General features: G+C 39.3%; 1 protein-coding gene across 11 annotated transcripts in view; it reads left to right on the top strand.

Moving 5' to 3' along the window:
- CSNK1G1 (casein kinase 1 gamma 1) overlaps positions 1 to 27,784 on the top strand; it is a 162,348-nt gene that overhangs the window by 103,426 nt on the left and 31,138 nt on the right. For 6 of the 11 annotated variants that reach the window (XR_015252705.1, XM_025920062.2, XM_086710912.1 and 3 more), the window contains exons 5-10: positions 11,342 to 11,493; positions 12,834 to 13,068; positions 18,791 to 18,876; positions 20,971 to 21,055; positions 21,310 to 21,458; positions 22,515 to 22,622. Coding sequence is in view for 10 of the 11 variants with exons in the window: in XM_025920062.2 (XP_025775847.1) it covers positions 11,342 to 11,493; positions 12,834 to 13,068; positions 18,791 to 18,876; positions 20,971 to 21,055; positions 21,310 to 21,458; positions 22,515 to 22,622 (815 nt within the window). In the remaining variant the exon portion in view is untranslated. Of the gene's footprint in view, positions 1 to 9,487; positions 9,563 to 11,341; positions 11,494 to 12,833; positions 13,069 to 18,790; positions 18,877 to 20,970; positions 21,056 to 21,309; positions 21,459 to 22,514; positions 22,623 to 27,784 lie in introns of all 11 variants that reach the window. The other 5 variants (XM_086710917.1, XM_025920064.2, XM_086710914.1 and 2 more) reach the window with 2 other exon arrangements.

Here is a 27,784-nt window from a genome sequence, read left to right as displayed (position 1 = left end):
GCCACTTAAGCTCTATGCTTCCATTCAGAAAGTGAGGGTAACACTTGGTTCTTTACTCTCCCAGGGCTATTTTGATACTTAAGGAATGGTATTACAATATTAAGAGAGTTCAGTAGTAGGGGGCACTCTGCTTCTGTGCTATGATTAGACTGTGTGCCTTAGTGTGTTTTGTTTTTTTAATCAGAGAACTTCTGGGAACAATTTGTTACATGGGCCCAAGGTTAATGAAAACAAATGCTTATCTGTTTTTTATACTTTCTGTGTTATTCTAAGTGTATGCCAAGCTGCCTTCTGAATTCCTAAATGATGTATTAAATTATTAATAGGCTTCTTTTAAAGATTGACTCCTTAGTTGTTTTATTAGGAAAAGACCATGCACTTAAAAAAATTTTTTTTTAATCTTTATTTTTGAGAGAGAGAGAAAGAGTGTGTGTGAGCAGGAGAGGAACAGAGAGAGAGGGAAACACAGAATCCGAAGCAAGCTCCAGGCTCTGAGCTGTCAGCACAGAACCCGACGCAGGGCTCAAACTCATGAACTGTGAGATCATAATCTGAGCCGAAGTCGGAGGTTTAACCAACTGAGCCACCCAGACACCCCTGCATTTATGCACTCTTAATGTAACCTTACCTGGGCTTTTATAAGGGAAACATTACTCTTTCTTTATTACTTGAATTCATAAGGTATCAACACGATTAGTATTTTGTGATTGTCCATTAGGTTCATATATAGGCAATCTTTTATTGAATCTTTACAAAATGGGTTAATTTCCTTTCCAAGAAATGCGACTAGGTAGAAGTTACTGCCACTTTAGATGTCTGTGAATTTAGAGCACAGATGCGTACCTGTAGTAGAGTAGAAGAGCCTAAGACTTAGAGGCAGAAGTTGGGGGTTTAGGTTTGGCTGCACCACTCATTACATGACCTGAGCAAGTCATTTCAGATCAGTTACCTTACCTATAAAATGGGAATAGTAATACCTATATGTACTAATTGTTAGGATTAAATGGGAGAACCTATATAAAAACACTTCATAAACTTGTGATAGAGGTATGCTTTGAGGGAAATTTTATAATGGTAGCATGGAACAAATAATGGGGTAGGAAAGTCTCTTGACTTGGAAATGTCAGTGGTAATTTGGATACAAAGCTTAAAGTTGCCTTCAGACACATTATGGCTAAATATAAGAGAGAGGATAGCCTCGAGCTGGGGCTTTGGAAATAATAGATCAAGGCAGGTTCTGAAAGCATTTTTAAATTCTCCATGGGCCTAGATTTTTAAGTAATATGACTTACATTGAAAGTAGGTCCAGGACTAGAGACACACGAGGGACCAACGAGGATTTAGGCCTCTGGCAATTTGGCAATATATAATGAAATGTAAAATACACATGCCTCTTGACTCAGCATATTCTCTTGAAGGAATTTACCCTCAAGATACGTTTGCAGTCATGCCCAAAAATGTAGGCACAAAGCTTTTTGCCATATTATCTGCATATTTGTGTAGACTCTTTCATTTTCAGATGATAGAGTTCAGGCTTACTTGGGAGGGCGAGGAGAGGGGAAGAATTTCTTGGCTCACAGATCCAGCAATATTCTCACTGCAGGCCAGCCAGATTTAGGACCAACACTGTCCTTGGCTTCAGCTTATGTGACATATTTATCTGTCTCCATTTCTCTCAGCTCTGCTTTTTCTGTGTTTGAGTTTCAGATAGGTAGTCCCTATTTTCATTTGGTAGTCTCTGGCAGCTTCATTCAGGCTAAGCTCCTTCCAGTTTAGCAGTGAGGGAGGGGGTGAGGAGGAATTGTTCCTCCTTCTCTATAGTTCCACGAAAGTCCTAGAGTTGACTCTGTACTGACATGGGTCAACCACACATCCTTTTTTTTATTATTATATAATTTTTTTTTAGTGTTTATTTATTTTTGAGAGAGAGAGAAAGAGTGCAAGTGGGGGGTGGGCAGAGAGAGAGAGGGAGACACAGAATCCCAAGCAGGCTCCAGGCTCTGAGCTGTCAGCACAGAGCCCAAAATGGGGCTCGAAATCACAAACTGAGGTCGTGTCCTGAGCCGGTCGGACACTTAACCGACTGAGCCACCCAGGTGCCAGCAAGCACACATCCTTGACCCAATTCCTCCTGGCAGGGGAATAGAATACTCTGATTAACTTGGCTTGAGTCATATCCTTGGGGTGGCAATGGGAAAGGACTTGACCCTGCTTTAACCACATGAAATAACATCAAAGAAATGGTGATTTCCCACCAGAACAGTAAAATGTTATTAGAGGAAGAGGATGCAGGCCAGGCAAAAGCAATAGCTGTTCACTATCATATCTATTTCTAATAACAAATAATATACAACCGAAATGTCCATCTGCAGGAAAACTTAAGCAAATATGATATATCATAGGGTCAGATACTATGTAGCTATTAAAATAAATGAGGTATAGGGGCGCCTGGGTGGCTCAGTCGGTTAAGCGTCCGACTTCAGCCCAGGTCATGATCTCACGGTTTGTGAGTTCGAGCCCCGCATCAGGCTCTGTGCTGACAGCCTGGAGCCTGCTTCGGATTCTGTGTCTCCCTCTCTCTCTCTGCCCCTCCCCAGCTCATGCTCGCTCTCTGTCTCTGTCAAAAATAAACTTAAAAATAAATAAAAATAAATAAATAAATGAGGTATATCCATGAGGTGACAAGAAAAAATGTCTACTATATAAGATTAAATTAAAAGTGAAGTCGCAGAAAAGTATTCTTAATTATGTGTCTGTTATGTATGTGAATACTTTTTCTTCATATATTTCTGTACTGCTTTTGGTTTGTTACTATGTTTGATTTTTTTTAATGTGTATATATTAACTTTTATAATTTAAGAAATAATGCCCCAAGTGACCCTTATTCTGGACTGGTGACTGGAATTGACAAGGCTCAAGAACTGCGGAGAGATGGACATATGATAGGAAAGCTGAAAAGATAGTATTCATGGAGCTGATATAAAAATAACGGGAACCCAGGGAATGAATAGGACAGATGAAGCTGCTTGTGTAATACAGCAGGGGATTTATATCCTAGAAGAGTGACAGAGAATTGCTAGAAAAACTAAATGTTAACCAAAAAGGCATGTGGTTTGGAAGAGATAGGATAGGAAATACAGAAAATAACTTCGGCCACCACATGAATGAAAGGGAAGAAGAACAGAGGCAGAGAATATAGTCAGCTTAATGGAAGAAGAGAGTGGTGAATCTGGAGTTGAGAGATCTGGTTGTATTACTTGGGTACCCTCGTATGTAGGACAGATCATACAGCATCTCTCAGGGTGTCTATCTCATATGTAAAATGGAGTTTATTAGTATTTTCTTGTTTTCTTCACAGGACGACTGTGAGGTCCAAGTGAAATGGAAAAGGGCTACTTATGTAAAGAAAAGACCATGGAATTCCAGGTTAGCCTGGAACAAAGTTAAGAATTTGTCTCTATATATAAATGGAGAGAGAAGAAAAGGGTAGGAAGATGTCCTCAGACTGCCTTTGCACATTAGACGACTCAGATGACTAATTTTGTTGGTCATTTGGTCTATTTGGATGGGCAGTTGCTTTTTTGAGAGAGGGGAAGAAATTTACATTTGTTTGTGTGTAGCTTTTGGTACTGTTAACTAAAATGAATAGTTCCACATAGTTCACCTGCATGTGGAACAGCAAGGTAAAACTACAGATGACTGTGTAGAACCATCATGGAAAAATAGACACAGAAGAAAGTCAATGTAGAAATATTACAACTCTGAGTTACGTGGAATCTTCATAGTAGCGACTTGCCCAACAGAACATTTTTTTAAATATCATTCCTGTGAAATTCAAACAAGAACTACTCATTAGTATCACCTGTGTTAGCATGTACCGCACATTTAAAATCTGATTAAGTTATTTTGCTTTACATATGTTTTAGCATTTTGAAGTAGGTATTGTGCATTCCAGATTCTCAGTGACATTTCATTGAATTGTTACTTACTTATTTATTTAGTACTTATCCTGACCTTATCTACCAGGCGCTTGGACCCATGCTAGACACTGACATACAAACATAATTAACACATAATAGTCACTGCCTTCAGTCTTCTGTTAGTAGGGAAGACAGACACATGGACAAAGAAAGTATAATGGGAGTGGGGCAGGATTGTCAAGGAGTTCACTGTTCTTTGAGTGACCTCATTTTTTTTCTTTCATTCCTTTTAAGTGCTTGCTAGAACTTTCTTGACATTTTATTATTGTTGTTCAGGTGTGTGTTAAGAATTGTGTATCTCTTTTTAGCTTTTGAAACTCAATAGATATTCTATCTCTATAACTAAAGCACAGAAACTGTGAATGCATGCAGTACTAAAGAGAGCAGAGATTTTTCAGGGACTAGGTTTTTATCCCGTAAATTAAAAAAAAAAAATTTTTTTTTAAGTTTATATACTTATTTTTGAAAGAGAGACAGAGACAGAGACAGCACACAAGCGAGGGAAGGGCAGAGAGAGACACAGAATCCGGAGCAGGCTTCAGGCACCAAGCTGTCAGCACAGAGCCTAACGCAGGACTCGAACCCATGAACCACAGGATCATGACCGGAGCCAAAGTCAGATGCTTAACTGAGCCACCCAGTCATAAATTTTTACCAGTTCTGAGCTGAATTAGTCTTTTTGGAAGGAGAAGAGATCTCCCACCCCTACCTAACACATTTTTAAATTGTTTTTATCTCAGATACTAATAGAGAAGAAATCTTTTCTCCTACCTTAGGCTTTCTTTCCTGGCTCCTTTGGATAAATAAAACTCTGAATATGCTTTGTGGCTCAAGGCCTTGGTAATTGTGTGTATATGGTAGAAAAACTCTAAAAGTTCAATTTTTTGTGGCTAAGAAATGTGAGACTATTCGTCTGCTCTTGCCTTTCCTCACTTTCTCTTCCCCAACATACAAATTGATCTGTTAGCAGCATATATCCAGCAATAGTCAAGTTCCCAAGAGGCCTGTGAACAAGATGATTGTAAAACATTTTTCATTATAGGACAAAGTAATTCTGATTCCTTAATTCTGGGTCTAGCTGGGTTTGTCTGTTTTTTTATTAAGCCAGCATTTTGAGTAGATGTCATATGTGTACTGGTTCATATTATAAAGAGGCATTTTTCAGAGTCTGAGAAATGGAAAAAAAAAAGAAATACATGTATTGTTTCATATCTTTGTAATGCATTGCTTTTCTGGAGTTATTTTCTCAGTTTTAAAGGCTATGCTTTTATTTTCCCTGTTCACTTCTAACTATGGAATATCATCCTGTTTATCTGCCTATTCTTTCTGCTTTCTTGTTAAGTGGACTTGTTTAATATTATCATTAATCCTGATGATCGTTCCCCATATGTAGTAATTCCCTGTATGAATAGTAATTCCTTGATGGCTCAGAGACACTAAGGAACATTCAGTAGTTGTGCTGGAAGGCACTACCATGGGACAGTTAAGTTTTGAAGAAGAGCTGTCCTATTTTCTTTAAATATTAAAAATAAAACTGTATAAACAAAAGAAGGGAATTGCCAAAGTTATTATGTCCTTAAAGGTTTTCACTGGCCCTAACTTCAGAAGACAGTCATCCCCAACATATACTTATCTTTTAAAGAAATATTAAGGTGTTATTTTTTACATCCAGATATTAATGTAGGTATGAGATTTATTTGAACTTGCTTCATAGCTAGGTAATTTAGTTTTTCAAAAAGAATCAAAGGCTAATTATTAAGCAATAATGTGATCAAATTACCAAAAGCTTCTGGGTGGTTCTATTTCAGTTCTCAGCCTGAGGTGCATTTAAAAATATCTCTACTTAGAGTAGTTACTGTTCATAATGTTTTATGGAATATTTTTAGGTAACAGCTTGGATGATAAAGAAGCCATTATCCTTGATTTGGTATGTTTAACCCAAGTTAAATTTATGACAGACTGAAAATTAGCTTTAGTGTCCACCCCACTTCCTGTTCTGTACCACTTGATGTATGTATGAGCCTCATGTCTGGCAGGATTTATAAGAATATGTTATTGATGGATGGGAAAGCTGTTTCATAGTACCCTGCGAAAATACACAAGATAACAAGTGCAGGGTATATATAACCTTGCAGTTTTGGTTTATAAGAGATGTAACCTGGGGGAGCACCTGGGGGCTCAGTTGGTTAAGCATCCGACTTTGGCTCAGGTCATGATCTCACGGTTTGTGAGTTTGAGCCCCACATCGGACTCTGTGCTGTCAGCACAGAGCCTGCTTCAGAACCTCTGTCTGCCCCCTCTCTGCCCCTCCCCCACTTGTGCAGGCACATGCGCTCTCTCTCAAAAATGAATACACATTTAAAAAAGAGAGGTATAACCTGTGGCTAAAGGACATATAATGAAACCTATTAGAAATTTCTCAGAAGAAGGGTATTCAGGATTTACTTCTTTAATTCCTGGGCTTTTATGTAGTTGACCAATTTAGGAGGGAGAACTTATTAGTGATTTATTTCCAGAGCAGATGAGAAGTTATAAAACTACCTTAGTTTCTGAAATACCATGAATCAAAGAATTCAGTGCATAGCTGCCTTGCCCACCTCTCTCACTTCATTCCCATTACCTCATCATTACTTCTAGTAAGTACTGTTTTACCACACGTATAGCTTTTGTTGCATTTAAGGCTGTGTCCTCATCCCCTATCTTATTAAAGGACTTCACAGTATAATGTTGATTGATTAAAAATTTCATAAGCAGTGGATTCGACATGGCTCTGCAGAAGAGTGAAATAGAATATATAGAATTTCTTATTTAAATGCAGCCCAGGAGGGGTGCCTGGCTGGCTCAGTTGGTGAGCGTCTAACTCTAGATTTCAGTTCAGGTTATGATACCAGAATTGTGGGATCAAGCCCCATGTCAGGCTCCATGCTGAGCATGGAACTTGCTTAAGATTCTCTCCCTCTCCTTCAGCTTCGCCCCTGCTCACATTCTGTCTCATATAATTTAGATAGATAGATAGATAGATAGATAGATAGATAGATAGATAGATAGATAGGTTTATTTAAATGCAGCCCAGGATAAGTCATTACTGTGTGCTAATCTTTGACCAAAGACACAGACTTTCAAAGTGGGCTTATGTCTGTATCTTTTACCACCAACATTGGCCACTTTATGGGCAGTCATGTGAAAAACTAGGAACAGAATGGAACTTGCGTGGGCATCTTTCTGTACAGATAGTTCTAATAAATTATGGCTATGTCTCCCAAAGAGACTTTTCTATTTGGCACATTTTCTGTAATACCTAAGAAACTAAACAGGCAAGTCTTTTAAATAGCCTTAAAATGATTCCAGTCAAAAGATACTGAGTCCAGATGTTCTGATGTGAAAGAACTTCTGAAAGAGACTGTCTGTTTTCTGAGTCCTCATAATATATTGATCATAACACATAGCAATGCTTTTTTTTTTTTTTTTTTTAGTTTATATCTAAATTAGTTAGCATATAGTGCAACAATGATTTCAGGAGTAGATTCCTTAATTCCCCTTACCAGTTAAGCCCATAACCCCTCCAGTAACCCTCTTTCCAGCTGAGGTGGCACTTCAGAATCATTTGCGGAACTGTGCTTACATTTGCTACCAAAAGTTCTGGTTTAGTAGTTTTGAAGTGATGTCACTGCATCTGTTTTTAAAAATTTTGGTGCTGTTTCTAATAGACACACTTCTGGTTGACTACCACTCCCAACTTACTTTGTAATTTGAACCACACATATTCTGTATAACCTGGAGCCACGCTTTCATTCATATAGGTTCTGTGGCTTTACAAAGAGAAACCTGGAAGGTAGCTAGAAGGAAACCCTAGCTATTGTCAGAATTTTAGTTTTAAGAGGAAACTAGTCCAAACCTCTCCTCTTTACAGATGAAAAAGCAGAGACATGAAGGAATTTTCAGGGTTGGTAGCAGAACCAAATACTAGATCGAAGACTGATTTGAGCCTTTTCTCCAGTAGCATCTTGGATTAGTCCCGTCTTTGAGAAAACTTCAAAGCTACTTAATAATCTAAAATTGTCCTGAGCATTCAAAGCCTGCCCCAAGATATGGTGAGGTCTCAGGGTATTTCATACAAGGAGCAATAATGCAGCCAACAGGAATGCCTCACATCTTTGTAGGAGTAGGAGTAAATTCCTTATGGGTGGAGTTATGAGTGATAGAACTCATAGGTAGAAATTACAGACATCACCCAGAATGCTTTTGTGACTTCTTTGTAAACATGGAAATTTCTGACAAGAGATGCTTGGATTTATTACTAAAGATTGTCAAGAACAAGATGATCATTTGTCTCATTTAAACTGATCTTTAGGGCGCCTGGGTGGCGCAGTCGGTTAAGCGTCCGACTTCAGCCAGGTTACGATCTCGCGGTCCGTGAGTTCGAGCCCCGCGTCGGGCTCTGGGCTGATGGCTCAGAGCCTGGAGCCTGTTTCCGATTCTGTGTCTCCCTCTCTCTCTACCCCTCCCCCGTTCATGCTCTGTCTCTCTCTGTCCCAAAAAATAAATAAACGTTGAAAAAAAAATTAAAAAAAATAAAAAATAAAAAAAAATAAACTGATCTTTAAGTATCAGAAGCAAGCCTAGGGAATTATGTCAGTATTATATATCTAAGCAGACCTTACTTTTAGTCTACTTATACTTCAGAAGGAGGATTTTGTGCCCAGATTTGCAATTTATCCAACTAAAAGAATAATATGTTTATTAATTACGATTAGATTTGACCATGAAAAAAGGTCCAAATAACAGTTTACTGAAGATAGAGATTGATTTTTCTTTTGGATTAAAAAAGGGCAGGGAAGTCCAACATTGGTTACTTCACAGCCATTAGGGACTCACGTTTTTTGTTTTTTTTTTTTCTTTTTTGTTCCACTCATTCTTGCCACTGTCTGATATCCACAAGGTGTCTGATGGTTCTAGATGGCTTCTGGAGCCTAAGCCATCATCAAAGCGGGGCATACCTCCAACTTGAGTCAGCTCCCATGGAAGAGCTTTTCTAGAACTACCTCATCCAACAATTTCTGATTCTGTCTCACTAGTCATAGTTGTTATCAAAGGAAGCTAGAAAGTTACAACCAGGCAGGTGGCTATTTGCAGTAATTAGAAGTTTTGTTATGAAGAAGAAGAGAATGGATACTAGACAGGTAACTAACAGATCTGCCACAGCTGTTTTGAAGAATGTACTACTTTTTTAAAAAAGAATATAATATTTATATTAGGAAAATCAAATTTTAGTGACGTCAGAAACTATTATATAGCATTTAAATTTGAAAGATCCCCAAACTACCATCTACCATATGTCTGATTAGTAAAAGCAGTAATTCTCTACGATGGTGTTCTGCTTTGGATTTTTCAGCAGGACTCATTAGGAACAGCTGTTAGGTTTTGTATATTTTAAAGAAAGTGAAGAATGAGTTCAGAACAACAGGGAGATAAAAGACACTTTAAATTAAATCTGATTTCTTTTGGAGATAGAATCAAAACAACCACAAGGACAATTCAGTGGATATTTATGGAGCTGACAGGAGCAGAGTATGCTGTATTAGGTGATACAAGCTGGGGATGAGCATCCTAAAACACTCAAGTTTCTTAGTACCTGGAGGAACAAGGTAGACTCCAGTAGCACATGAAACAGTTAAACACATATCATAGCAACAGAAACACACCAACTCCAGATAGACAAGATTTATCCTGGGGACAAGGATGGGCATCTTGGGTTAAAGCTTTAAATAGTAGATATTGTCTTAGTCTATTTGGGCTGCTGTAACAAAATGCCAGTAGACTGAGTGGCTTATAAACTCAGAAATTTATTTCTCACAGTTCCAGAGACTAGAAGTCCAAGATCAGGTTGCCATCATGGTCAGGTTTTGGCGGAGACCCTCTTCAGACTTTGTGCTGTGTCCTCACATGGTGGAAGGGGCTAGGGAACTCTCTACAATCTCTTTTACAAGGGCACTAATCTCATTCATAAGAGTTCTGCCCTCATGATCTAATCACTTCCCAAAGGCCCACCTCTTAAAACCATCACATTGGGCATTAGGTTTTCAACATATGAATTTAAGGATGATGAGGAGACACAAACATTCAGATTATAGCAGGTAAAATCACCTCTGCTTATCTCTTATCTATACATATAAAAAGAATGAGGAGAAGGAGAGATTTTGTTGTCTAAAGAACTTGTAGGGGCGCTTGGGTGGCCCAGTCGGTTAAGCGTCCGACTCTTGATCTCAGCTTAGGTCATGATCTCACACTTTGTGAGTTCGAGCCCCGCATCGGGGTGGCATGGAGTCTGCTTGGGATTCTGTCTCTCCTTCTTTCTGCCCCTTCCTTGCTTCTGCTCTCTCTTTCAAAATAAATAAATAAACTTAAAAAAAAAAAAAAAAGAACTTGTAGGCAGAAGCAAGTAGTAATCTGTAGCATATATAGCTGCAGAACATGGTATACATAAATGTGTGAGATGGAAGTGTTTCTGCTCTATGAGACCAGATTTTTTAAAAATGTTCTGTAGTCTCATTCATATCCACTGTTCACATGGTGCCATTTAACACATGTTTACTGAATGCCTCATATTTACAATACGCTCTAAGGGAGAAATTCATTCACAAGTTGACACTTAGGTGAGAAAGTGTCTAGATTTTAGCATCTTAGAGCTATGAATTTCAAATCTAGGGAAAGCCCAGCCTTGTCGTTTATTTTTCCTTTTCCTTTCAGAATTACTTACCAGTAAACAAATGCTGTCTGTTGACTTTGCCCCAGCTGATAGAAAACAGGAAACTACAGAGACTCCCTGTGAGAAGAGAGCCAGGCTGTACCCTCTGTGACCTCAACCTTTCAGTCTGAGTTCTCCTTGGAGCAGCAGTTGCAAACAGCTCCACGTGACTTTTGGCAGTTAGCATAGGGAGCGCAGATGAAAACAGCTAATGCAACAAGGCCCGTTAGGCTGGCCTGTGAGCTCAGTGAACTGTCTTTTAACCTTCTGTGCTACTGTACTTTTGGGCCTCCTTGGGGAAGAATAGTTTATGCTCTGATCCAGTAATGGATCAGGGACCGTTCGCTGTCTTCCGTAGCAGTGGGAATACCTTTGTCACTCTGGTATTAAATAGCTGCTTGTTTGAGGCTATTAGGTGATGACTCACCTTTCCTACGTGTTACTAGTTCGCTTTGAAGCTGCTGTGCTCAGTTTAGGTTCTCCAGGAGTGACTATGAGAGAAAATGGTAATCTCACAAATTGTACTTTCTTTGTATCTACCCAGTGCTGATGCAGCTATCTCACATTTTGGGTTTTGTGTCCCCCACTCTACACCCTATTTCTCCTCTGCTTGCAGGTGAAGGTCTTCCACAGGTGTATTACTTTGGACCGTGTGGAAAATACAACGCCATGGTGCTGGAGCTCCTTGGCCCTAGCTTGGAGGACTTGTTTGACCTCTGTGACCGAACTTTTACTTTGAAGACTGTGTTAATGATAGCCATCCAGTTGGTAAGTTGGCATTGCTGTTCTGCAAAAGGATAGATGGGTCCCCCAGCTGCATTCCTGTGTCCCCTTTAGGGCTCTCCCAGATGTCGTGACACATATTGAGTGCACACTCAGAGGTTTGATGGCATTCTAGGAAGCAAGCTGGGCCAAAAGGGTTAACCTAGAGAAGACATACTGCATCTTCTGTTCGCTCTATTTTAAGAATTTGCACCTTGGAGCAACACCCTGCCCTCAACTGAAGTGGAAGCATATAATTTAGTTTGGGGATAAAGAGGATGAGTAGGTGAAATTGTACAAATGCAAGTAATTTCCTTGATGTTTTATTTATAGGTTTTAAACATATGGCTGTAAAGTTTTGTCCTCTCCCCTCACCCTTGCAGCCAGGAAGGGATTGGCCACGTAACCCACTGCCCTAACAATCAGATTCCAAAATCGTGTGACCAAGAACCTGCCTTAGCTCTCTGGCCTCCGGTTCTTACAGAGACTGGCAGAGCTGAAGAGATAGCTCCCTCAGCTCCAGCCAAATTACACAGCAGTGCCAGTTCAAGAAGTAGTTAAGACAGTTCCCTTGAGAAGTCTGTCAGCCTCTCAGAGGAAGGATGCTCATGCATCTTTTATTGGTCTCAAATGGTGGTGGTCTCGCCCACTTTACAGTAAAAGCTTGGAAATGTTAGAAAATTGACCTTGGCTTTTGAGTCCAAACTTAAGATGCCTCGGCTTCCCTTTGTATGCTGTAGATAGAAATAAAACAATGAAATTTGAAATAATTTTATGGTTATTATTTGGGGCTATATTTAATTTCACATAAAAACTGCTCTTCTACCTCTGCTGCTGATTAGCTCTGTAAAATCAATGCAATCTTTACTTCTCTGGACCTCACTTCCCATGTTTTTGCAGCAGAAAGTACTAGGTTGGGGAGGCCTGCCTGACTGAAGATACAAAGGTGTGGGCAGAAGGTGAATGTGACAGTGGCACCTGTCTTCAGAGGTTGCCGACATATTTTGATAATCCTGGCTGGGGATACTTCGAGCCTCTCAAATGTATGCTTTCTGATGTAGCATAAAAACACCTAATTCTATTCATCATTTACAAATTGTAACATTATGAGCTGAACTGGCTGTCTCACTTTCATTTAACTTGATACTTGTTATGTATGTATTTGTATCCGAATTTTTTCTGGTTTACAAGCGTGAAGTGACTGGGTGGTGAAGAAGAAATGAGTTTTACTTTCATTTCAGTAGTTAAAACCTTTGGGCTCATAAAAGAAAATGTTTGGATGTTTGTTTGGTTTTTTCCCAGTAAACTTCTTTAGAGTATTTTCATCATTGTGTATTCTCTTTTAGCTTTCTCGAATGGAATATGTGCACTCAAAGAATCTCATTTACCGAGATGTGAAGCCAGAGAATTTCCTGATTGGCCGACAAGGCAACAAGAAAGAGCATGTTATACACATTATAGACTTTGGACTGGCCAAGGAATACATTGACCCTGAAACCAAAAAACACATACCTTATAGGGAGCACAAAAGTTTAACTGGAACTGCAAGATACATGTCTATCAACACGCATCTTGGCAAAGGTGTGTTTATTTTCTGCTCAGTGAAAAGGGGCGGGTCCTTAAAATAACTTTTTATTCCAATAATACTTTTGTCCCCTTTGTGCATTACAACTTGTGGTTCTTCTTGCTTCACAAGGCAAGTGATTTTTATACTTGAGAAACTAAGATGGTGAGTTAGTAACTTTCCTAGGTATCCTGTTGACAACTTAAAGATTTTTCTTTAAGTAAAATTCTTTACTTTTTTAATGTTTATTTATTTTGAGACAGAGCAAGCGAGAGAGCATGCACAAGCAGGGGAGGGGCAGAGAGAGAGGGAGGGAGAGAGAATCCCAAGCAGGATCCATGCTGTGTGCACAGGGCCCTATGCAGGGTTCAGTCTCATAACCATAAGATCATGACCTGAGCTGAAACCAAGAGATAGGAGCTTAACCAACTGAGCTACTCAGATACCCCTATTTAATTCTTTATACTATGTTTCCAAATGCTTAGTTTTTTAGCAGTGTGAGCACTTGAATTGTTGTATTAAAATGATAGCATTTGAGTAAGTCTGATGATGAATTTGGTGTTTACATATGAATGAATGACTCCATGTATGACAGTCCTGAAAAGGACATCAGATTGGTTGGTATCTGAACTGGGGAAGAGTGTGTTACTAAAACATGTGCTAGGCTTCTGTTCACTGTGCATAATTCCATGAATAATTCTTTGAGGAAGAGCCTATGTCTTACTCAATGAAAATAGAGGAGTTGTACACTGTATTCAGGATAGGCAATTTGTGAAAGCTCAATCAAGGCAGAAGGCCTTACTTGTTAGAGGAACTAGTTCAGGGGAGAATATGTGTAAGAGAAGCCTAAGGAACAGTGGGAAAGCCAAATAAGCCGTGGGCCCCTCACTAGCTTCTCCAGAAAAGCTTCCGTTTTTATCTATTTTATATATTGGGCTTCTGTGGAAGATTCTATATGAAGAAAACATTCTAAAGTGATTGTAAAACTATGTTTGAAATTCATCACTCTTGGGGCGCCTGGGTGGCTCAGCTGGTTACATCTGACTTCGTCTCAGGTAATGATCTCACAGTTCATGAGTTCAAGCCTTGCATCAGGCTCCATGCTGACACCTTGGAGCCTGCCTCACATTCTGTGTCTCCCTCTCTCTCTTCCTCTCTTTCTCTTTCTCTCTCTCAAAAATAAATATTTTTTTAAAAAATACACCACTCTTGAGAATAGACATGTAAACAGAATATTATCAGGTTCCATATTCCTAGACATAGCTAATTATATTGGGTGTTTAAATATTAATGAATTGTTGTGCACTAACAAGTATTTTAAAGACTAAATGACTACAAAGTTGCCTTATTGACAAAACTGCCTGGGTTTTCAAATGAGGATTCTAGTGTTAGTGAAGAGTAACTATCATATTGCAAAGTGATACAACTGGAACAGAAATCCTGAATGCTATCAGGATTTTTTCAGTAAACGTATGAAAATCCTCACTTAACTAAATGTAATACTTTAAAATTAGACTAGAAGGGCTTCTGCCACTTATTATCTATGTCATTTTGGACAGGTTACTTAATCTTCCTGAAACTTATCTGTAAAATAGAGTAATATTTCACAAGGATGTGTTTGTGGGTTGAATGGGTAGTATGTGTAACATAGTTCTCTTGCATAGTGTTCAATATCCCCTCTTTCTTCCTTTTTACTTAGATAGACTGTGTTGTAAATAGTAAAGTCATGATTATTTGGTTTAATGACAGACTCTAGAAGTTGTTCTAATTCCTGCTTCCTAGGCACAGCAGTCCATGTTCTGATTTTATTATTCTTGTCAGGAAAGGCAAGAAGAGACAGAGATGGGTCTCTTTGTTATGTACAGATAATGGTTTACAGAATATGTACAGATAAGGTACAGATAATGGTTAAGAAAAAGGTTTGCAAACCCTGGCTCTTGCGCTTAAATCTATATGATTTTGGTCCAGTAAACTTTCCTCAGCCTCAGTTATCTCATCTATGGAATGGGTATGATAATAATACATTATACTATAGGATACTGAGAGATAATACATATAAAGTATTTAGCACAGTGCCTCATAGTAGCAAAGACTGTAAATGGTAGTTATTTATTTATTCAACAAAATACATTTTAAGTGTGTGTAAGATCGTCAGACTAGTACTTTCATCTCCTGGTATAGCCATTCCTGCTGGAACTTTGAGTTTATCTCCAAACTTGAAATTCCTGAGTTCTAGAGTTTTTTGGGTCCCATTGAACCTATCACCATATTTTTGCCCTCTCCAGATTACAGAGAATACATATAGATGGTTATTATATGCCCTTTAAATTCTGGCCAGGGTCTCAAAGCAGAGAGGTATTCCATAGGACCTTGAATCATACTGTTTTGTTTTGTTTTGTCTATTTATTTATTTTGAGAGAGAGCGAGCAAGCAAGCAGGGGAGAGGCAGAGAAAGGGAGAGAGAGAATTCCAAGCAGTCTCCACACTGTCCGTGCAGAGCCCTGTTTGGGGCTCGAACTCAGAAACAGTGAGATCATGACCTAAACTGAAATCAAGAATGGAACACTATTTTTTTTTTAATTTTTTAAATGTTTATTTATTTTTGAGAAAGAGAGAGAGTGCAAGCAGGGGAGGGGCAGAGAGAGGGAGACACAGAATCTGAAGCAGACTCCAGGCTCTGAGCTGTCAGCATGGAGCCTGACATGGGGCTCGAAATCATGAACTGTGAGGTCATGACCTGAGCTGAAGTCACACACTTAACCAACTGAGTCACCTAGGTGCCCCAAGAGTGGAACATTTAACCGACCATGCCACCCAGATGTCCCCATATTGGTTTTTAAATGTGTAGCATTCTGTATGTTGTAATGAGGAAAAAGGGAAGTGCATCTTCAAATGACTTGGGGAGAATTGCCTGTTTTGTAAGGGAGAACAAGGGAAGAAGCCTCCTAAACCTGACCATATCAGATTAGCCACTTTGTATTCTTAACGACTGAAGTTAGGGTAAGAACACTGGGTCATCTAGACCCTTTCCTCCAGCAAAATATATTTGACCTAAAATCAGAGGTGTGATACATGTAAACCAAGCATGTCTTTCTGAATGGTTGAAAGCAGGCCTTTATGGTGTGAAAGAATTCTATGTCCTACTTTGTCCCACTTGTATTGAAACCTTTCTTCTTTGAAAAGGAAAATACCTTTCATGAAAAAAATGAGAGCATGTGGAAATTCTGAACTAAATGAATACGGTTTTCAGAGAAGTACACAAATAAAGCATGACTCTGGTTTTCACTTTTTTGAAAGGATTAAGTTATCATAGATTAATTACTAATGGGTTAAATTATCATAGATTAATTACTTTAGAATCTTAGAACTGGAAAGTGACTTTTCAAATTATCTACATCAGCCAACTTTCTTTTCTTGTTTATTTTGAGAGAGAGAGAGAGAGAGAGTGCGCGTGCGTGAGCTAGCAGGAGAGGAGCAGAGAGGGAGGGGAGAGAATCCCATAGGTTTCCCACTCCACACTGGGCTTGACACAAACCCAGACATCATTACCTGAGCCGAAATCAGGAGTCTGATGCTTAACCAACTGAGCCACCCAGTCACCCCAACCACTTTATTTTCAGGTGAGAGGACTGTGGACCAAAATAGGTGACTTGGCCATGCTGAATTTCACATGGATCGAATGAATGGAAAGAATGGGCCAAGAGCTAGATAACCTAATTCGGGAGCCATTGTTCTTCCTATTATGCCATATTCCACAACTATTTTTCATGGTGCTCAGTAGTTGGAAAATCACTTTATTAGTTATTCTAGTGGGTTTACATGTGTTTTTGGTGTGTGTGTGTGTGTGTGTGTGTGTGTGTGTGTGTGTGTGTGTGTGTGTTATTTAAAAAGCACTCATTTAATAATGGGCTTTGCTGTGGAGAGAAGTTGGGCGTTTTTCAGGATTGATCAGTATTGAAAATGTGGAGAGGTTTGCCCTCTAGTGCTCAACCAACAAAAGTGCAACTGTCCAGTGAATTTTTATTACCAAGGGGCCTCTTCTTACAGGAAGTGGATATAAAAATGGAAAGGCAATGTGTAGGTGTGATACAGTGTGAGAAACTGCAGGGTGTGGTTTCTTTGTCTGCCCTGCTTTATGAGAGGCCTCAACTCACCCTGCTTGTTCTTTCTTTTTTATTTGTGTGTATTTAGGTCCTATTAACAAACTCTTCCAGTCTAATGCCTTTATGTTTTCAATTATATATAAAATTTGGTGGCAAACCCCAGGCAAGCTGTGTAGACAAAAGCTTCTGTTGGTCTTGCCGTTTTACTTCATTCTTTTTAAGATTATTTCAATTGATGTGCATCCACTCAATTTTATGTTATTTATCTCTTGTCAGGGTGCCTCTTTTTCGCATTAGTGACCACCTTGCCAAAAACCGTTTTCAAACTGCAACTTACCAAGTTGCCTTTTCTTTCCTGATCCGCCCTGTAGAGTTCTATTCACTCTTTGTTGTGCACATTTTCCCATAAGTGAAGGCAGCCATTAAACACGTTGTACTTCTGCATTTTGCGCTGAGTAGCTCTCCTCCCTGCTTCCCTCATAGGTTTTACTTTCTGCACAAAGAAAGCACAATCAAGTTTAGAGTAGCCCCTTAGTCTTGTCTTTTTAACTTCTCTTGATAAAGCCCTCAACCTGATTCTGAGAAATAAACACATAAGATATCTGGGATGAGCCATACTTGGCAAATTAGGAATAGAGGCATGTACTACTTACATTCAGTCTGACAACCCAAGAATATATAAGGACATTTTTTGAGATGAAGTTACAATATTTTTTATTATCTGTTCTTTAGTTTTTTACTATCTTAGTCTTCCCAAATGAAAGAAACTAAAACCTAGCAATTTGTTTTGCCTGATAAGCTCCCAGAATGCGGGGATCCTGTTTTATTTTTCCATATAGGGCACCTTAGTGATAAATTACAGGGGAGGGGCGTGCACACACACACACACAGAAATACACACACAGAATCTGAAGCAGGCTCCAGGCTGTGAGCTGTCAGCACAGAGTTTGATGCGAGGCTCAAACCCACAAACTGTGAAATCATGACCTGCTCCAAAGTCGGATGCCTAACTCACTGACCCAACCAGGTGCCCCAAATTTTAAATGTTTCTTAAGGTAGCTATGGAACATGGTACAAATGGCATGGAGCTGAGAGATGATACATTGATGTTTGTTTATGTCAAACTATATTTTAAGTGTTAATTTTTATGATGAATTAAAAGCACTAGACATGTATGCTAGGCATTCCACAGCTTGTGTCTTTGCAGACCTGGCCATTAGGATGGACCATTTAAAAGTTTTAGCTGCTTTATCTTCTCACTTTCCATCATGGTAACCCAAAGGGTAACCGTAGCCCATATACTGGAAATAACATTTCATTTAAATTATCTCACTTTCAGGAAGGTGACAGCAGTGACCGAGGGGTGGCTACTCACCATTTAGTGATTTAGATTTGGTTTTAGTTTAGGATTTGCTCTTTTCACTTGATATTTACTTGCCAGTGACAGCTCTAGGCAAAGGAAGCACACAGTATTTTTTGGTTTTGATCTGAAATACTATCCCTGGTTTAGATATACAAAGAATTAGTAAGCAGCGCCTTTCCAGAGCAGAAGGGTTTCTGAAGGGATTACTTGGTTTTGAACCCCTTTCTGCTTTAATAACTGCAAACATAATGTGCGATCTGTCTTCCCTTTTAGAGCAAAGCCGGCGGGATGATTTGGAAGCCCTGGGCCATATGTTCATGTATTTCCTTCGAGGCAGCCTACCCTGGCAAGGACTCAAGGTATCCTTGAAAGTGCTCAGTGGAGGGCTTTGTTTCAATACTCAGTTGTTAATGAAGGGGTTGCTGACTTGACGTCTGCAAGAAGCACAATTGGGAAGATTGGCTGGCTGCAGAGATGAAAAGCAGGGGCTGGTTATATTGTCTATACTGTAGATGCTTCCCTGGGCTTTGGGAGCTCTGTTTTGCTCACATTTGTCTTCTTCCCCTTGTGAATCCTTCTTCCTTGTTTTAGGGTTTTCCACAGTCTCTTCCCTTGTTCCCTCCCAGCCTTGGCACTGCTGCTTTTCTCTGTGTCACTTTCCTCCTCCACTACCATTATGTAGCAAGAAGAGTGTTCCCAGTGTACTGGGGAATTTCTGGAACAAATTGATGACAGCAGCTGCTACACATTTTACCAGCAAGGCCAACAGAGCTGGGTGTGCCCCTAAGGAGAACTGGAAAATATTTATTCATCCTATCAAGGCTAAGGATCCACCTGAACTAAAATAAAAATCCAGGTTTAACATTGCTGTTCATGTGTCTTATTCAGTAAATGCCTATGCAGACAATAGCCATTCCTCGTGAAACATGTAGTTTAAATAGCCTACCTTAGGTATCAGTACAGTGTATTTGTGTCAGAGTTAACTACTGATAATAATTTTAACCACTGTAATTATTCTGTGCCTCTGGCTGGTTAGACTAGGAAATGGTGAGCTTCTAACCCATTTTAAGTCCCATTTTAGATAGTTAAATGTGAGGTATATTTTTGAGTTGTGATTTATTTCAACATGTTAGTATGGAAAGAAACTTAATCAATAGATTTAGGTACTTACACACCCCTTGGCCCCCTCCATTTCTCCCTCCAGAAGGGCAGAATGATTCATTTGCTGTGCTTTCTAGACCGTTGTCCTGAAAAGTAAAGCTTCTGCCCCTTCCCTTTGGGAAGATTTTATTTCTTTCCCCTTAAATTCTTCTCCTAACACTTCCTAGTCTTCTCCTAGTCACATGTATCTTTTCATTGGTATAGATAGCTGTCAGATAGAGTTTCATATTCTATTTACTCATTACATAGCCAAGCAATACATTTGTGTATTAATTGAAACTCACTCACAGTCTATGAATCATTTTAGTGTCAGTTGTAGATCTAAAATTTCTCCAACTTTATTTTATTTTATTTTACTTTATTTTATTTTATTTTATTTTATTTTATTTTATTTTTATGTTTTTATTTTAGAGGGAATGCAGGCATGCAAGCATGGGAGAGAGGCAGAGGGAGAGAGAGAGAGAGAGAGAGAGAACCAAGGCTCAATCTCACGACCTTGGAATCATGACCTGAGCTGAAATCAAGAGTCAGACTCTCAACCGACTGAGCCACCCAGGCAGCCCTCTCCAACTTACTATAGAACACTATTGCTTAAAACTGGGTGCAGCCAGCTAGGGAGAGCCTCACAAGAATCCCTTGAGGCTACACTGTTGGTCCAAGCTCCAGGAGCCTTCTGTCTATAATCCTGAACAAACTTAGTTTGCTTTGAGCTGCTGACATATATGAAACCTACCTGTTAGCCTGTTAGCCTGTTAGCCATGCCTCTATCATAGGTAACACTTTTCCCTCTGGAAGCACATTGTGGAAAGGCATTTTCTTCTACTACTTATTCTTTTTTTTTTTTTTTTTTTCCCTGTTCAGATTCACAGTAAATATTCTGTGGAGCCATCTGTCTGCCCCACACTTAGATTACCAATATTTTTAATCTTATAATAGAACTGATCTAAGAAGGAGAAGGCTGAATTTTTGAACCCCAGTGGTCATGGGAGATTACTAAGCTTCTGCAGTTTTGAAAGTAACTGCTATATGATATTTTTATTTCCTTTTCCTAACCACTCATCTCATTACATTTGATGGTGTTTATCTGAGACTACTAAATATATTTGCAAATAAAACCTTCCAGAACAGAGCAGACGTTAAATACATCATCTCTGTTACATTTCTTATGTATTAGAAGATTGAGCCTAGCAATTCCTGCCAGTTTGAGTGAAGCAACCATTGCATCCCCAGACATATTGGACCTCCCATACGTGGCACCTGTTTCCAAATAACTTTCTCCCTTTGCTCTACAGGCTGATACGTTAAAAGAGAGATATCAGAAAATTGGTGACACCAAAAGGAATACTCCCATTGAAGCTCTCTGTGAAAACTTTCCAGGTAGGATGCTAGAAGGACATTCCAGCCATCGTGACTAAAACTTTGAAGTAGGTAAAGACAATGACTTGGTGTCTCTAGATAAGGGCGCTCTCTAGAAAATTCACATTTCCTTTTATTGTCATTTAGACCAAGACAGGTTTTATCACTTTCATTTGGGTCATAAGGAAAACACAAATATTCCTGACTTGGCTCAGAGCTTCTCACCATAGGAAGCATTCAGCTCATGAGCATGGCCTTTCACCTCTTTCCTACAGAAGAGATGGCAACGTACCTGCGCTATGTCAGGCGATTAGACTTCTTTGAAAAACCTGACTATGAGTATTTACGGACCCTCTTCACAGACCTCTTTGAAAGGAAAGGCTACACCTTTGACTATGCCTACGATTGGGTCGGGAGACCTATTGTAAGTATCCTGTTTTACCTCATCACTTCAGACCAGCACTACCTCGCTTGCCAGACTTTCTGCTTAAATCTATGGAAAAAACATTCCTTTGACTGTGGACTTTACGTATGCCAGCCTTTTCAGGGTGATACCATAGGTTACAATTACCAGAGTTAGAAAGCAGGAGCAACTCCTTTATACGTTTTTAAGATTATGACCAGTATGGCCTAAGATACCAGAACTTAAGCCAGTTTTTAAGAAGAACTTTTGCTTGAATGATCCAGAAGCTGGTGCTACGTAAGCTGGTCCTGCTTCTGTAGAAGTGGAACCCATCACCATAAGAAATTTTTTTTTATTATTCATTTTATTTAAAAAATTTTTGTTAAATTTTATTTATTTTTGAGCATGAGCGAGGGATGGGGAGAGAGAGAGGGAGACACAGAATCTGAAACAGGCTCCAGGCTCTGAGCTGTCAGCACAGAACCTGACATGGGACTCGAGCTCATGAACCGCCAGATCATGACCTGAGCCGAAGTTGGATGCTTAACTGACTGAGCCACCCAGGCGCGCCTGTTTATTTTTTTTTTAATTTATTTGTGTGAGAGAGAGATGGAGTATGAGCAGGGGAAGGGCTGAGAGAGAAGGAGAGAAAATCCAAAGCAGGCCCTGCACTGTCTGTGTGGAACCCAACTCGGGGCTTAAACTCACAAACCATGAGATCATAACCTGCGTCAAAACCAAGAATTGGATGTCTAATGGATTGACCCACCCAGGCACCCATCATGAAAAACTTTTGAATTAGTTCTTCTGGCCAGGAGTTCACAGTACCTGAGAGCAAGCTAACACATCACTGTAGGATATTTTCTTATTTTCCAAGGTAAGCTGCTCTCTAATGAGCTATTGAGGACCAGGTGGCCTCCCTTTTGCAGATAAGCAAAGTGAGAAGACTTGAAACTGCCCATGATGACTGAAAACAACAATTAACCACTGTTTTATTAGAATTGGAATGATGCTCTCCTTTGCAGAGTCATTAAGTCGGGCCCATCTTCCATTTGACTTTTTGTTATATTTTTCCAGCCTACTCCAGTAGGGTCAGTTCATGTAGATTCTGGTGCATCTGCAATAACTCGAGAAAGCCACACACACAGGGATCGGCCGTCACAGCAACAGCCTCTGCGAAATCAGGTATGTGCTGGACCTTCCTTGTTTCAGACATTCTCCTTCTTACTAAAACCAAAATTTTTCGGCTTCTCTGCTTAAGTGTATATACTGAAATTGAATACAAAGGACTTGCCTTTTCTCAGGCATGTGGGGTGGCATTCCAGCATCCCTGGGTGCTATAACGGTACTGAGGTATGGTCAGGCACCTGATACGAAGTATCCAGTCAAGAGAATTAGGACTTGTCCAAGTCTGTTGGCTGAAAGGGGCCGTCTGCCACAGGCCTGAAAGACCTGCTGAACCACACAGGATCAACAGGGTAGCCCATTTGGGGTCTCATCTGTAGTCCAGTGTGGGGTACTCTCACTGGTGCTGGGGTGTCTTTTGGTCGTCTTTATTTATTTGTTTAAAAAAAATTTTTTTAATGTTTATTTATTTTTGAGAGAGACAGAGACAGAATGCGAGTGGGTTAGGGGCAGAGAGAGAGGGAGACACAGAATCAGAAACAGGCTCCAGGCTCTGAGCTGTCAGCACAGAGCCCGACGTGGGGCTCGAACTCACGAGCCGTGAGATCATGACCTGAGCCGAAGTTGGACACTCAACCAACTGAGCCACCCAGGCGCCCGATCGTCTTTATTTAGTTTTGTTTTTGTTTTTGTTTTCTGATTAAGAAGAGTGGGTAATTTGGACTTCTAGCTGACCTGGGCATAAACTGGCACCTCTGTTCCACCTCTGCTCCTGTCCCCATGTGAATTCTAGAGCTGGCCAAGTAAAGTGAAGATTCACCTTTGCTTTAGGCCACTGCAGAGGAGACCATGCCATCCATTCTTCAGTGTTCATGGTTTGAGAAACTAATGGTCTATGTGAGAGGCTTCTCTCAGCCTAAAGACAGAGGAGGCAAACACACAAAAATCAGCAAATTTGACAATATTTGAAGAAAGACGTCACTGATTGGGAAGGAAATATGACAACTTTCATCTTTATATCATATACAATTGACCCTTGAACAGCACAGGTTTGAACTGTGTGGGTCTACTTATATACAAATTTTTAAATAAATATAGTATAGTATTGTAAATGTAAATATAGTATTGTAAATTTTCTCTTATGATTTTTTAATAACATTTTCTTTTCTCAATCCTTATTTTAAGAAAACAATATAATGAGTATAACATACAAAGTATGTGTTTATCAAATGTTTATGTTGTTGGGAAGACTTCTGGTCAACAGTCAGCTATTAGTAGTTAAGTTTTGGGGGAGTCAGAAGTTATATGGGGATTTTCAACTTCACAGTGGTTAGTGCCCCTAACCCCCACGTTGTGTTGTTCAAGGACCAGCTGTACGTTGCTAAGAGAAAACTGAAGACCCCAGTAGATAAATAAGCAAAGGATAATAAACAGATACACAACATGTTCAGTCATTATCAACTCTCAAATTAGCTCGTAACCCTGACCTCACGTTTTAATATTCACAGACATATTTATAATAAAATGCAAAAATGCTTATTTCAGATGCACATATGAGAAAGTACATAGGTTAACAATAGCGTATAGAAGTACATACACACAGGGAACATCTGACTGGCTTAGTCAGAAAAGCATGTGATTCTTGGTTTCACGGTCGTGAGTTTGAGCCTCACGTTGGGTGTAAAGATTACGTAAATAAATAAAACTTAAAAATTTTTTTCTAAAAAGAAAACATATACATGTACAGTGAAGTACATGCACAAATATGGATAGACTCACCGATAAGCACATATTCTTGGCAAAATGTATGTCTTGGTAAAAAAAAGTATAAAGGAGGGAAATCTATGTATTTAGTAGCTAAGAGAGAGTAGACAGGCAAAAAGGTGGGGTTTAGCAAATCACATACACTAATTGGATCCATCGTTACATGCTTTAATCAAAGTAGTTGGCTAGGAATTACAATTTGACTGGCTTCTGATTGACACAGAATACTGTTGATTCTGTGGTTGTTCTCTTCTACCTCTCTTGTTAAAAGTGTAGCTGAGTGCACACTTAAACTGACACTCTGAGACGTGGCTCTGGACTTTAAAAATCCAGAATCAATTATTGGAATCCATTTTAAGAAAACAACCCACGATATAGATTAAGTTATGTGCATAAAATTGTCACAGTGTCACTTGAAACAAACGTTTTAGAAATGATCCACTTATTATAAGGGAATGGTTATGGATCCAGCTGAAATCTTTTAGCAAAAAAACTGGGTTATAATAAGGTAAATTGTAGTGGGCTTATTCAGTAGAATATTATGTAGCCACTTAAAATAATATTTAGGAAAACTTGTAGCAACCTGAAAATGTTTATGGTTTGTAGGGTGAAGAAATCAGAGTACAAAATTAGAATGACAGCATGATTTCCCCTCAGGGAAAGGGAAAATGAAAAAAATCAGTGGAAGGAGATAATGCCAACATATTAGAAGAAACAGATAATGTTGTAGGTAATATTTTTCCAGACTATTCTATGAAGAAGTTACATTATCCTATAATGAAAAATGCACTTAAATAGAAAAGGTATGGAAAGAAAAAAAATCAGTAGTCAGTAGTGAAGTCCACATAATCAGCATATCTGCCCGAGTACTCATGTTTTCAGAATATTTCAAATTAAAATAGGTATTTCCTATAGTTTTCCATGTCTTTTCTGCTTCAGTGAATTCTTAATCAATGCTGCTGTTTTGATTGGATTTTTAAAGTATGGGGGCGCCTGGGTGGCGCAGTCGGTTAAGCGTCCGACTTCAGCCAGGTCACGATCTCGCGGTCCGTGAGTTCGAGCCCCGCGTCGGGCTCTGGGCTGATGGCTCAGAGCCTGGAGCCTGTTTCCGATGCTGTGTCTCCCTCTCTCTCTGCCCCTCCCCCGTTCATGCTCTGTCTCTCTCTGTCCCAAAAAGAAATAAACGTTGGATTTTTAAAGTATGGGAAAAAGAGATGTTGAAAACCTGGATTGCCAGGGTGAAAAAATTAGTCAAAGCTAGTATCTGAGTAAAAGTACGCTGATTTTCAATGTACTTTTTTAAAAATTATTTATTTATTTATTTATTTATTTATTTATTTATTTATTTATTTATTTTGAGAGAAGAGCAAGCAAGAGAGGGGCTGAGGGAGGGTGGAAGGGAGAGAGAGAGAGGGAGGGAGGGAATCCCAAGCAGGCTGTATGCCCAACATGGGGCCCTATGTGGAACTCAGTCCCACAGCCCTGGAATCATGACCTGAGCTGAAATCAAGAGGCAAACGGTTAAACTGAGTGAGCTACCCAGGTGCCCCTCAGTGTACATTTAAGTGAAGGGTCTTTAAACTAGTGTGTATAATTAGGAAATCTTACTGCAGTGCAATAATAAGCTTCTTTCTGAAGAATTGAATCTTGAAATTCTCTCTGATTTCTTTTTTCTTTTTAGGGTTTTTAGTATCCCTTGGCTGCTAAGGGATTGAAATTCCCCACATTAATGCAAATTTTATACCTCTCTCCCAGCAGATTCTGAATCCTTGCTGGGTTGAATTCTTTCTGCACTCTGCCCTGTGGGTAAATGTATTTCTAGTATCTGTTCTACCTTTACACTGTGTCTTAGTCTGGTCTCTTTGCTTTTATTCCATCTTTAGGGTTGTTTTCTTATGTTTTTTGGGTTTTGTGCTTGTTTTTTCAGAAAAATTGCAGCCAAGTATGTCCTTTACATTACTCCAAGAATTGAAAGAAGTATGTTATTTTTTGGATTGGTACTTTTCAAGTTTTGAAATCAGCAAAAGAAGAAAGTAAAATCTCTCTTTGAGAGATCCTGACAAGTATTAACCTCACTTTAGGGGCAGCTAACTTTTTCTCAGCAACTTTGACTAAATAAGTCTAGCTGGAGACCTGCTCTGTGAAAGTATGTCCTGGGGATACCAAGATAAGTAGGGAGTCATTGTCCTCAAAGAATTGCCAGGTAGATCAGCCAGGTAGCCAGATAACCATAACACAAGGCAGAACAGAGAAGTTCCCCAAGTTTCAAATTATCATCATCAGAGATTGGGAGAAGAAGACATTTCATCTAGTTTGAGTGTGACAGTTTCATGAAAGAAGGTGCATTTGAAGTGCTCTTGGAAGAGTAACGTGGACATGAAAGAGGCATTCCATGCAAAAAGGAATTATGAGCAACAAGAAGTTATCTAGTTCATTTTCCTAAAATATATGGTGTGAATAAAGGAGACAAGGCTAGGAAAATTATCTTGGAGCCATTTGATGAAGTTCCTGGAATGATGGGCTGGAGAGTTGATACTTAGTTTCACTAGGGAATAGGTAGGTACTAAAGGTTTATGAACAGAGAGGAGTGATGTGATCAAAACTTGGCTTTAGAAATTTTTTGGCATAGAACATAATAATGGCTTGACAGCCAGCAGTTGTATTCGTTCTCTTCCATTACAATGAGAATTTTCAGAGAAAATAGGCTTTGCTATTCTAAATTGTAGGTATATTGAATTGAGTACTATTTGGTTCCTAGATGCAGTGATAGATCTCAAATATGGTTCCCAAAGAACTGCATTTAAACTCACCTACATAGGGGCATCTGGATGGCTCAGTCAGTTAAGCATCCGACTTCAGCTCAGGTCATGATCTCATGGTTTGTGGGTTCTAGCCCTGCGTCATGCTCTGTGCCGACAGCTCAGAGTCTGGAGCCTGTTTCAGATTCTGTGTCTCCCTCTCTGTCCCGCTCCTGCTTGCCCTCTGTCTCTCAAAAATAAATAAACGTTAAAAAAATTTTTTTTAATAAAAAAAAAATTAAACTCATCTACATATACTAAATCTGTTTTTTACAACTATGTTAATATCAGATGTTTAAGAACATTTTTTTAAATGTAAATTTTACCCAGCTAGAGAACTATCACCAAATCATGAGTTTGGATAGAACAAATACTGATAAAAGCTAGATCAATTTAGAAAATTACCAATGGATTTGTCTTTTCTGTTATTTTCCCCTTGGTATTTGTCCTTTCCCAGGTCCAAAGATGGTAAATCTTACCATGGCTGTGGTTCCTCTGTAAAGAACCATCCATTAGGAAGGGGTTGAAAAATAGTTCTGCCTCTTTCTACCTGGCAAGCTTCCCTTTGCATTCTCCGATCGAATGTGATCAGGAAGTAAGTCCTGGCAGTATCCAGAGATCTAATTTGGAGTGCAGTGTATTGCACTGTTGAAGGTTTTA

Source organism: Puma concolor, chromosome B3, assembly GCF_028749965.1.
Source record: "Puma concolor isolate L17-30 chromosome B3, mPumCon1.1.hap2, whole genome shotgun sequence".
NCBI classification, from domain to species: domain Eukaryota; kingdom Metazoa; phylum Chordata; class Mammalia; order Carnivora; family Felidae; genus Puma; species Puma concolor.
The sequence above is the reverse complement of the archived record's forward strand: the minus strand, read 5'-3'. Positions and strand labels throughout refer to the sequence as shown.